The following is a 12,065-nucleotide window of genomic DNA, read 5'->3' on the forward strand; positions in this document are numbered from 1 at the left end:
TGTTTAATCTGTTGTCATTTTGTATGTCTCTCTTTTCCTCCTTTCCCCCAACCCCAGGCATCAGTCCTGCCATCCCACTTCGCTATCTTCTGACTGACAGCTCAGTTCGGTCCTGCCATTCCCAATAGGTCCCACTTGGGTATCTCTCCTGCCAAACCTTGCCCTTTGTCCTCTATTAGGCCTTAGCCTCACCTCAGGCTCAGAAGGGGAATGGAAGTGATTCTCCTCATTTCAGCGGGGCAGAGTTAGGCCCTGGGAGAGGAGAGAATTTGCCTGCCGTCATAGAGGTGGGAGGAGGAAGTCAGGGAGAGAGGAGATGCTCAATTTCAGTCTGACCCAAATATCTTACACCCCCAACCTTAGCCAGGACAGATTCCTGAGGGCCCAGTTACCCCTCTGGGCGATTGCTTAATCCAAGGCTGGGGGCAGACCTTGGTTCCTCTTGGCCAGCTTGGCTGCCCCTCTCCCCTCTCCTACCTATTCCTGACTTCCCAAGCCGCCCTCAGCAGGGGGAAGCTCACGCCACCTCCTGCCACCCCGTGCCCAGTGGGCAAGCAGGGTGGAGGAGGCCGGGCACAGGATGGCATGGGAGGACCAGGGTCGGCGGGTCCCAGGAATGCCACGAGGTAGGTCCGGAGGAGCAGACGGCGGCGGCCAGCGGCGGGTCCGAGCGGTCGGGCCCCGCCCCCTCCCGTCCTCCCCGGGCCCAGGCTCCTGACCCGCGGCCCCGCGTCCACTCCCGGCCCCGGTTACCTGTGCGAGTCCTGGTTTCCCCCGGGGGACGCTCCCGCCGGCGCTCAGTAGGGGCGATTGGCGTCTTTCGGCCGCTTGAGCTGCACCTTGAGCCGCTTCATGCCGATCTGGAAGCCGTTCATGGCCTGGATGGCCGTCTGCGCGCTGGCTGGGTTGTCGAAGCTCACGAAGCCTGCGGGGACACGGGGAGACCGAGGGCCGGGGTTTCCACGGGGCCGCCTCGGGGCCGTCCACGCCGCCGTCCGCGACTCCACCCGGGGTGGGGGGAAACACTGGGGGCCGGAGGGGGAGGGCAGGGGAGGAAGGAAGGAAGGGACGGGGAGAGGCGTCGATGAGGTGGCTGGGAGGGAATTCCGAGGCAGCTCCCCCCCCACCCCCCTCCCTGGGGATGCAGCCCCACAGAGGTGCCATCATCCAGCGTGGTGTGATGGAGACAGCCCTGGATTTGGAGTCAGAAGACCTGGGTAAGAATCCCGACTCTGCTACTTACTACCTGTGTGACCTGGGGCAAGTCACTTCACCTCTCTGGGTCTCAGTTTCCTCATCTGTAAAATGGGGATGGGTGGTGGGTTGGATTAGATGGCCTCTACGGTCCCTTTCAACTCTGAAATCCCATGATCCTATATCTTCCCCCATCAGATCTTAGGTTTCTTGGAGGCAGGACCCCCTCCCGGCACATCGCTTTGCTCTGAGTCCGGGCAGGGAGCGTATATTCATTAATGGACTCACCAGAGTGTGGTGCCATCTTCCCCAAAAGCCTCCTGCCCACAGAGTTTTAGTTTACCCCTCTCCTCCCCACCTCCCCAAATTCTTGAGACCCTTTTCAACAGTACTGCCTGTGTCTTTTGCAGAGAGAAATACAATACTCAATTCAGAAACCCTGAGGGATAGTGCCTCCCTCCCAGACTACAGACCGTGCCCCTCCCAACCATCTCCTCGGCCGGTACCTGCGTCAGTAACGAGCAGTCACACCTTATCTCCGTGTTTGAAGGTACCTCCGAGACCATCCAGTGCAACCCTTTTCTGAGTAAGAATTCCCTCCAAATCCTACCCCTAATGTGGCCATCTTCTGGCCTTCCAGCTTCCACTCCCAACCCCTCATGAAGAGCTTCCAAGGTCATAAAATCATGGGATTTAGAGGGAGAAGGGAACGTAGATATCAACTAGTCCACTCCCCACTCCACCATTTTACAAATGAGGAAATTGAGGCCCAGAGAAGTAAAGGGATTTACCCAAGGTCATACAAGTAGTAAGTAGCAGAGCCAGGATTGGAACCTAGATCATCTGACCTCAGCCTTCTTTGTATTTGAGAAAGTTTGGGCTCAGATACCAGGGCTGGCCTTACCCATAGGCAGAACAAATAGCTGCCTGTTATGGCCGGTTATGAGCAAAGCCAGAAGTTCTCTATATGTCAAAATCTCTCCCGTCTCCCATTGCCTGCAATTCCATATTACCGCTTAATTTCTTTGTGGCTAGTATGACTTTCTCCAAGATTCTCTTTTGAATGCAACTCCTCCCTCCACCCAAGAGGAACATATTTAGTTCTTAGTACCTAGGCAAGAGAGTACTGGGTACCTAGTAATATAGGGGTAATGGGGTGGGGGTGGGGGAAGAGGAAAGGGCACAGAAAGGGCCATCATAGACCAAAAGACCAACTTCATCAAATGCAGTTTTGCCGAACTCTGTGACCCAGCTCTCTTCATAACACTGTACCTGTGTCCCATAGTGGGAGATCAAGGCCATGGCCTCTGCTCCTGGGACCTCCAGCTACCTTCCTAGAGGCTGTTGTGACTTCCATGTTCCCCTACTCCAAGGCACCATTGTCCCTAGCCCCAGGAAAGGATTTTGGAGAAACTTGAAGTTTCAAGTCCTCATAGCATTTTGTGGGTGGGAGCCCTTCCGACTAGATATCCCTTTGGTGGATTATTCACCAGCAATTAGTGCTCTCTTCCCCCAGTTGGGTGTAATCAAGAAGAACAGAGACCAGAATGTTAGGAATAGGCTGAGAGTTCAATGAATGTGTCTTAATGTGTCAATTTGCCAGAAATGTTTAAATGATCTATTATTTGTCATAATTCAACATTTTTATCTTCCTTAATTAACTGAATGTATTATGGCAGTAGGAGGGAAGAAAAGACATAAAATGCACGAATTGTGCAAATGTTTAGACTTCTAGTCCATAAGCTAGTTACGATTGAGTCACTGAAGCCTTTCCTTTTGCTAAATTCGGTTATCTACTTATTGCCAAGAAATGAAGGGCCTATCAAATTCTCACATCTTTGTAAATGCAGAGCTTTCAATTTATAAAATCAAGGCAGGTCTTCTTGTAAATAACTACCTCTGGGAGGAAAAAGGTAAACAGAAGCACAATTCAGAGGGTTTTGTTGTTGTTGTTTTTGTTTACTTTCTGCCATAGTTCTTAATTGATTGATTTATGCTGTTAACATGTACAAATACTGGACTTCATGTACCAGAGTATCCACTAGATGAGACAATAGCTCCACTGTTTTCTCCCTCTGTAGGCCTTTAGCCAAAGTCTTATCTGATTTTGGATGGTCATTTTTGCCCTGCAGTCACAAAATGTGAGCAGAGGAGAGAGAAAAGAGATAAAAATAAAAGTGGAGAAGATGCCTAAGATGAGGAGAGAGAGAGAGAGAGAGAGAGAAAAAGAGAGAGAGAGAGAGAGAGAGACTGAGACTCTGAGAAACAGGCTGAGAGAAAGAGACAGAGATAACAGCCACAGATGATGAGGATCACTGTATCTGAGTTCAAGAAGAAGATGAAAGAAGGGAGAAAAGAGAAGAGGCAGATCGGCAGATAAGTTTTTTTTGGCTTTGTAGATCTCTGAAAGCCCTGAAGGGCTTGGAAGGATTTCACATGATGAGGAATCTCTGTGGTTCTATGTCCTCTAGAGCCATACATGTCTACCATCAGATAGCATTAGGCATTTCCCTGAGCATGTCACCTGCAGCAGACAGGCTCCCCAAATATGAGAACTGTGGGAATCATCTCCCCTATTTATAAATTCCATGAATGAAGACTGTAAAGATTTCCTTTTTCTCCAGTCCCACAGTTCTAACTTTTGGGAAATTCTTTTTGAGAAGTCAATGAGCCCAGTATGGGGAATTGCTGAGGCTCTGGGGACCTAAGAGGCTATGTTACTTCTCACTTCCTAAGCCTTGGTGGAATAGACCTTGTCCCTATTGGGCCTTGACCCTGAATAATAGGAGGTAATATAGTATAATGAAAGCTTTCTGGGTAAGGAATGATATCACCTGTGTCTTCTCTCCAAGCTCATCAGCTTGGGCTTACTATAGGCCTCACTATTGTCCTCCTCACTATCCACCCGTCCACGTACACACAGAGATGGGTGTATGTGTGTGTATGTGTATATGTATATACATACATATGTATATGGATTACTAACACTAACATGCATTCCTTTTTTCTCAGCTTTCTGGGTTAGATGAAATTTCTAACCATATAAGGAAGAGAGAAAAACAAACTTTTTTCAGCCAGTCAGTGACGCAAAGATCTATGATCTTAGATTTAGAGCTGGAAAGGTTGTTAAAGGCCATCTAATCTAACCCCTTTATTTTACAGATGAGAACCTGAGATTCAAAGAAATTAAATAACTTGCCCAATGTCACATTGGTAGCAAATAGCAGAGTCAGGATTCAAACCCAGGTCCTTTGATTCCAAATTCAGTGCTCTTGTTAACTGTATTATGTTGCTTTCCATGAAAAAAATTTTTTTTATAAAGAAGAAATCTATTTTATGCAATGTAATTGGGATGTTTTAGTTTGAACTTTAACATTATTTTAGGGTTTTCCCCCCAAAATAGTTCAATTCTTTTTAACAAATTAAGTTGAAAAATGTTCAGTCTCAGTGGGTCCTTTACCCAGAGTCTTCCCCCACCCCCATCCCCCCAGTCAGTTCATTAGAAATAGCTGGGGCAAATGACATCCTGCACCTCCAGTAAAAGGCCATCTTAGACACTTGGCTTAGGAGTGTTTACTCCATAATGAGGTCATTGGCACTGATCAGGGTACACTGAGAAATTGTTGTTTCTAGCAAGTAGCAAGGAAATACCAGTTAACTCTTCAACTGCTTCACAGCTAAAAACACACTGGGATAGTGAGTATCAAAGCTGTGAAAAAACCCATTCCCTTCTTCTGATAGAAGCAGAAAAACACATTAAAGTAGAGAGAGATGGAGTTTTGTCATTAAGTGACACAGCATAGGCGTTGTTTTCAGAAGTACTCTGTCTCTGTGCCACACACACACACACACACACACACACACACAGATATTTTATGTTGGGAGGGCAGCTGAGTTAGGAAGACGTGGGTTTAAGTCCTGCCTGTGGGACCCTGGGCAAATAATTTAACATTTCTCAGCTTCAGTTTCCTCAACTGTAAAACAGAGATAACAAAAATTGTAGCACTTACCTCACACAGTCGTAGTCAGGCCTAGATGTGATAATGTATGTAAACTGCTTTGCAAACTTTTCAGGCACTAGTTGAATGATGAATTTAATGTTATATTTCTAAATTGGTATTTTTCTTTATGATAAACACTAATCCAGAGGTGTCAAACTTGCAGACCATGGGCCCCATGAGACCTACAGCACTCCCCAATGCAGGCCAAACCAGGTTAAAATGTAATTGGGAAATATTTAACCAAGTAAATAAAAATATAATAAAACATAGATAATATTAATATATTAATATGTAGTTTTCTATGTCAATATGCAGCCCAGATGGATCTTTATATATGGCCCAGTTTCTATTTGACTTTTACATCACTGGCCTAAACTACTCTACCTCTGCTACCATAATTTTTAAAACCACTAGTGGCACCTACCAGAGATGAAAGCAGGGTACAGAGAGGAACTCTGGAAACATTCTGGAAGCATTACTGTCTCTACAAATGTATGTACATATATATATATAAACACAATACATGCTTGTGGAAACCTGGGGTCTGGTTTCATGTATGTGCTTTAGTGTTCTCTATAACAGGGAGCCATTGACCAAAGCTTCTTAGGCTTGGGACTGAGGTAGTTAATTTGGGAGCTCAGGAGAGAGGAAAGAGTTGGATATACAAATTTGGCCATAATCTTTATAGAAATGATAATTAAATACTTGGGAGATGAACTCCCCAAGAGAGAACAGAAAGAAGAAAAGAGGGCCTGGGGCTGAACCCTGGGAAACAATAAAGAGGAGGGAGTGAGTCATGATGATGATCTAGCCAGCAAGACTTGGAGCCAGGAGAGGTCAGGATAGGAAGGAGAACAAGGAGAGAGTAGTATCACAAAAGTTCAGGGGCAAGAGAGTATCCCAAAAGAGGTAGTCTACAGTGTCAAATGCTGAAGAGAGGTCAAGAAGGATAAAGACAGAGAAAGGCTATTGGATTTAAGAATTGAGAGATTGTTGGTAACCTTGGAGAACAATTTCAGTCTAGTGGTGGGGTAAGAAGCCAGATTGCGAGGGATTGAGAAATTAGTGGCAGGTGAGGAAATGGAAGCAACCAGTGATGACATTTAGGGGTTTGGTTGCAAAAGGGAAGAGATATAAGATGGTGGCTTGAGGGGATGGTATGGTCAAGTCAAAGGTTTTTTTTTTTTTCATATTTTAGGGATGAGGGAGATCTGGGCATGTTATAGACAGCAGAAATGTCCCTCATATCTCTGTCCTTAGCTCCCTTTTTTCCTCTTTCTCCCTTGGCAATTTGTTCTACGTGTGGTGACAATTTTCAGCTCTATGCAAATGACTCCAAAATCTTTGCCTCCATTCTTGACCTCTCCCTGAGCTCCACTATGACATGGACAACCTATCATCTTTTTCTTCCTAAATCTTCCTCCTACTCCCAATTGCCCTATTTTCTAGCATCAGTATTCTTTTATTTATCCAGATTGGTAAATCTTAGAGTTGTTCCTGTCTCCCTTTTCCTTTGCCTCCTATATCGATATAGTTTTCCATTCCTGTCAGTTCTACCTCTGGAATATCTTTTGTGTCCATTCCCCTTTCTTCTACTTCTATCCCCCTAATTTAGAACCTCATCATTTCTTGCCTAGACTGCCTTTTCTTTTCTTGAGGCAGCTGGGTGGCACAGTGGATGGAGCACTAGGCTTGTCCAAATCTAGCCTCAGACGTTTGCTAGTTGTGTGACCCTGGTCAAGCCAACTTAATTAATGTTTGTTTGCCTCAGTTTTTTCAACTGTAAAACAGGGATGTTGTGAGGATCAAATAAGATCATATTGGTAAAGCACTCAGCAGAGTGCCTAGCATATAGTAGGTGCTTAATAAATGTTTTCTCCCTTTTCTTTCACTCTACTCCCTCCCTCCCTTGGTTCTCACATCATTTCCCATGGGTTCAATTATTATCTTCATGTAGATTATTCCCAGATGTATCATCCCCTGTCTCCTTGCCTTTGCCTAGAGCCAGGGGTGGAGAACCTTGTGGCCTTCTAGGTCCTTGGGTGTGGCCTTTCGACCAAGTCCAAGTTTTACAGAACAAATCCCCTTAATAAAAGGATTTGGATTCAGTCAAAGGGCTGTACTTGAGGACCTAGAGGCGGCAGGTTCCTCACCCCTGGCCTAGGCTATCCATCATGCCTGAAATGCTTTCCTCCTCATCTTTACCTCTTGACATCTCTTGCTTCTTTTACAACTCTCCTCAAATGTCACCTTCTGCAGGAGGCCTTCCTGGCCCCCAGCCACTTGAGCCTTCTCTAGCTTCCTATTTCCTTTTTCACTGTCTGATTCTAGCCTACTTTCCATATTTATTTCATATTACTCCCCTCCTCATACTTCATTTTGCAACTAAGTGGACCTATCTGCTATTCCATTAAGTCAGTGTACAATCTCCCACCTCCATGCCTTTGCATAGACTCTCCTCTATTCCTGTAATGCACTCCCTCCTCACATCCACCTCCTAGAATTCCTAGCTTCCTTCAAGGTTCAGCTCATGTGCTACCTCATCCATGATTCCTAGTTGTTAATGATCTCTCTCACTACCTATGTGATCTTAGGACAAGTCACAATTCCTTAAGCCGTTGTTTCCTCATATGTAAAATGAGGATGTTTGAGTCAGTGGTCTCTGAGGTCCCTTTGAATTCTAGAGCTGTGATCTTAAGATCCTAAGATCTTAGGGATACTTTCAGGGTGTGCTGTAGCTAGCTAGAACTGACTTGAGAGAGCTACTTGTTAAATTTTCAGTGTGAGCGTTTATACCTCAGAAATCTGCAAACACTGTATATCAGGGCTTGATTTACTGTTTTGTTGATTGTCTCCGCTTAAGAAAGTGATGGAGGAAATGGCAAAAATGCAGATTAAACTTAAAAATGAGTCCTGTGTACATTACCCCCCATCAGAGAGCCAGTTGTTAAACATTTATCAGCAGCCCACTGTATAATACTTTTCTGTTTCTATGTTATCCCCTTCCCCACAGCTCCTTGAGGACTTCATTTTGTCTTTATATCCCTAGCATCTAGCAGAGCACCTTGTACATACATAGTAAGTACTTAATAAATGTCTGTTTGGTTGGATTGGTCTCAGGACCCCTTTATACTCTTTAAAATGGTTGAGGACTTCCCCAAAAAAGCCTTTATGTGGGTTGCATATATTGATATTTACCATATTAGAAATTAATATTATTAGGAAAATAGTTTATACCTCAGACCCCTCGAAAGGGTCTCAGGGACACCCAGGTTTCCCTAGACCATCCTTTGAGAATCAGTGAACCAGATTAATGTACTAGCCTCCTAACTGATTGTCCTGCCTCCAATCTCCCTCTGCTCACTTTGATGCACAAGTAATCTTCCTAATTCCCAGGTCTGAACCAGTCACTCCCCTGCTCCGAAGAAACATAAGGAGAAGAACACCAAGCTTGCCTCCTGGTTTAAACTACAATTTCAGGCTGGCATTTAAGGCTCTATGTGGACAGACTTCAGCCAGGGGACACTGGTTCAGTGAAAGCATACTTGGCCCTGGGGTCAAATCATCCTCCACTAATTATTAGCCCAGTAATCACAGACAAGTGCTTGATCTTCTTAGAGACTCAGCTTCCTTTTCGCTAAAACTGAGATAATAATACCTACAGCACCTACCTTGTATAGTTGTGAAGGTCGAATGAGATAATGCATATAAAGCACTTTGCAAATTATAAGGCATTATATGTAAATATTGACTGTTGTTATTATAACATACTTATTTCACATCACTCCCCCCCCGCTTTGCATACATACGCTACCTTCCAGTCAAAGTGAGCTACTCACTGTTCCAAGATCTTGTCCTGCTGTCTCGTGTCTCTGTGCATCCCTCATGCCTGGAACCGAGACCCTGCTTCTCATCTCCACTTATTGATATCTTTTCCCTTCTTCAACAACCTGGCTCAGGTTTTCCTTCTTCTGTGAGGCCCTTCCTGACCCCCCACCCCACCCCATCCCACCCCACCAGGAGATCCAGGAAGTGATCTTTCCTTCCTTGAATGTCCTGGGCCATTTATTTGAGGACCTTTCCTAAGCATGGCATCATCTTTAAAGTTATACTATACGAATTTTTGTCTTCTTCTCCCTCCCAAACCCCAACTAAATTTTAAGCTCCTTGAAGGCATCTTTGGATTGCATAGTAGGCACTTAATACATGTTTGTCGAGCCAAATTGAATACAGAGATACATGTACACACAAACTTACACAGGAATAACTCATGAGCACAGATTTGCACAGACAGAGACACACAATTCCCTTATACCCACATGCTGTGGTTTGGGCTTTTACTCTACAAACTCCATAACCCCTCTATCTGCCCACATCCCCGTCCCTGTGGGAAGCTGAGAGGGGACCCGACTGCAAGTTTCTGAAATAGTAGGGGCTCTCCACCCACACCTCTTCTCCCTACCCCAGCCTCAGAATCCAGCCCCTGGGAAATAGATAATAGTACCTCCATATCTGGGTACCTCTGACTGATACTGGGTGTACAATGTCCCTGCAGTGGAAAGAGGCTGGAAAGCTGATTGAGCCGCCACATTCAGCCTTAACTGCACTGTCCAAAGAAAGCCAGAGTCCCCAGAATGGGACAGGTCCCCCAACCTGGAGGTCAGGCCTCACAGTACGTAAGGCATCAGCCAGGGCAGGGTACTTCTTCAGAGATGTATGCCAGAAGAGAGCGAGCTGGTGGAGATGGAGGGAGCATGGCTAGGGGAGGGAGAAAGGGAGAAGATGGGAAGAGGACAGAAGGGATGAATACAGGGGGAATTGAAGAGGGAAATATAGAGAGCTCCTAGCTTCCCTGACTTGTGTTTCCCCTTCCAATCCATCATGTACACCACTTTCCCCGCCCCGAAAATATCAATTTAAATGGTTCCCTTGTGCCTGCATTTATTAACTCTAAACTCCTAATTCTGACGTTCAAGGCCCTCTCCAATGTTGTGATACCTTACTTTATCTGCCAGTTCTCCCCACCCTCAGCTCCAGCCAGGCTGCTGTACCATCCATCATTGGCTGCTCGTTTCCACTTCTGGGCTCTCCTCTCCACTTGGAATGTCCTCACCCTTGCCCTCTCGTAATTGAGATCCTACCTGTCTTTTAAGGCCCAGCTTGTCCTCCACTTCCTCAACAATCCAGACGCAATAAGTTACTCTCTCTAAACTTCATTGGTGGGTATATTTTATCACACAGTTTAGCACTTAGCCCTGCACTACCTTGTGTCTGCTCACTGTTAATTCACGGTGTGTCCTTGTCCCACCAGGGAGACTTCCAGTTCCTCAAGGCAAGAACTGCCGCCCGCTTCTCCTGTGTCCTCCACAGCTCCTAGCTCAGGGCTAGGAACACAGTGGGGATCAGTAAATACTAGTTGATCAATTGAGAGAGAAGAAAGGGGAAATTAGAGAGAAGAGCAGAGAGAAACAGAAGGGATGTGAGTAAGAAAGAGAGGAGGGAAGGTTGATGGTAGAAGGAGAGGGAAATGGGTGGCAGTGAGGGATGAGAAAAGGTAAGATGAAAACTGAGGATGGAAAGAGTGTCATTAGTGGGGAAGAAGAGACTTGGGCTGTTGGGGATTAGCAGGGCAGGAGGTTGAAGGAGCAGGAGGCAGACAGACACCAATATTGGGGGGCCCCACCGCTCTCACCACCGACATTCCCCAGCTCCCATGGCTAGGGAGCTCAGGCAGAGGGCACACCTCCCCCTAGAAGTCCCTCTTTAAAATCAAGAAAGGGGAAGGCCCTGGGAACAAGGAGCCACTTTGCACTTTTATTCCCCACTCCTTCTGCCTCAAGGGCCAGTCTAAAGGAGTGGATGTTCCCAGAATAGACCTGGCACCACAATTGCTGTCTGTCTGCCATCTTCTGTGTGGTGTGACTCCAGTGCCCATTCTCCCCACCCTACACCCATATGGTATCTTTACCTCCCTCCTCACAACCTCCTGGCCTTGGCCCACCCCCCTAGCCTCCTTCCAGGGGGGCTGGCAGGGGAGGGTCAAGGGAATAAAGAGGGTCTTAACTGACCCCTCAGCTGTGACATTGTACCCAGTCTTCAGAATGGGGCAGAGAGGGTGTAGTGTGGGTGCAGAAAGCTCAGAGAAGAAAGAAGATTCATAGAAGGAAGCTGAGAGATGGGGAAAGGAGAATCAGAGAAAGACAGCTGGGCAGAGGAGGGGAGGAGGAAAAGGAGGCAGATAAAAAGCAGTTTGCAAATGGTAACTTGTTGCGAGCAATGCCCTTTCCTAGGTGAATCTAATTGGTTTGTTATCTTTACCCACCAAAGCATTTACTTTGGTTAGTCGCCCGATCCACAAACACTTTCGAGGAGATGACATTACCGAAAGGGAGGAACATCTGCATCAGCTCAGCATCCCCAAACTCCTGGGGCAGATGGTAGATGAACAGGTTACAGCCCTCTGGCCCTGTGGTTGAGGAAGGAGAGGACAAGGGAGAGAGACAGAGAAAGAGAGAAAGCGACAGTAACATGGAGGCCATGAGAGAAACAGAGACAGAGAAACAGAGGAAGAGCCAGAGAAAGACAGAGACAGAGAGATAGACAGAGCCAGAGAGACAGAGAGACAAAAAGAGACACAGAGACAAAGAGATAGAGAGACAGAGGCAGAGACAGACAGAGATAGAAGAGACATGAGCAGTCTTCCAGCTTAACCAGGGGTAGCGGGGTAGGGTGGGGCAAAGTTTAGGAGACAGAGAATAGCTCGGCCAAGATTAATATTTCAATGAGTAGGTTTTGAATTAGAACACAGGAAGGTTAGTATGTGGGTGGAAAGAGCACTGGATTAGGGGTCAGGACATTTGTGATGCTGCA

At 46.2% G+C, this 12,065-nt stretch overlaps 1 protein-coding gene across 28 annotated transcripts in view; it reads right to left on the reverse strand.

Moving 5' to 3' along the window:
* Window positions 1–797: 797 nt before the first annotated feature.
* Window positions 798–12,065, reverse strand: part of CELF4 (CUGBP Elav-like family member 4) — a 566,727-nt gene continuing 555,459 nt past the window's right edge. For 9 of the 28 annotated variants that reach the window (XM_027868819.1, XM_027868808.1, XM_027868803.1 and 6 more), the window contains 2 exons: window positions 11,578–11,661; window positions 798–925 (listed from right to left, as the gene is read on the reverse strand). In XM_027868819.1, the coding sequence (XP_027724620.1) occupies window positions 798–925; window positions 11,578–11,661 (212 nt within the window). Of the gene's footprint in view, window positions 926–11,517; window positions 11,662–12,065 lie in introns of all 28 variants that reach the window. The other 19 variants (XM_027868796.1, XM_027868798.1, XM_027868806.1 and 16 more) reach the window with 3 other exon arrangements.

Source organism: Vombatus ursinus, unplaced genomic scaffold (assembly GCF_900497805.2).
Source record: "Vombatus ursinus unplaced genomic scaffold, bare-nosed wombat genome assembly UNPS02014791.1, whole genome shotgun sequence".
NCBI lineage: Eukaryota > Metazoa > Chordata > Mammalia > Diprotodontia > Vombatidae > Vombatus > Vombatus ursinus.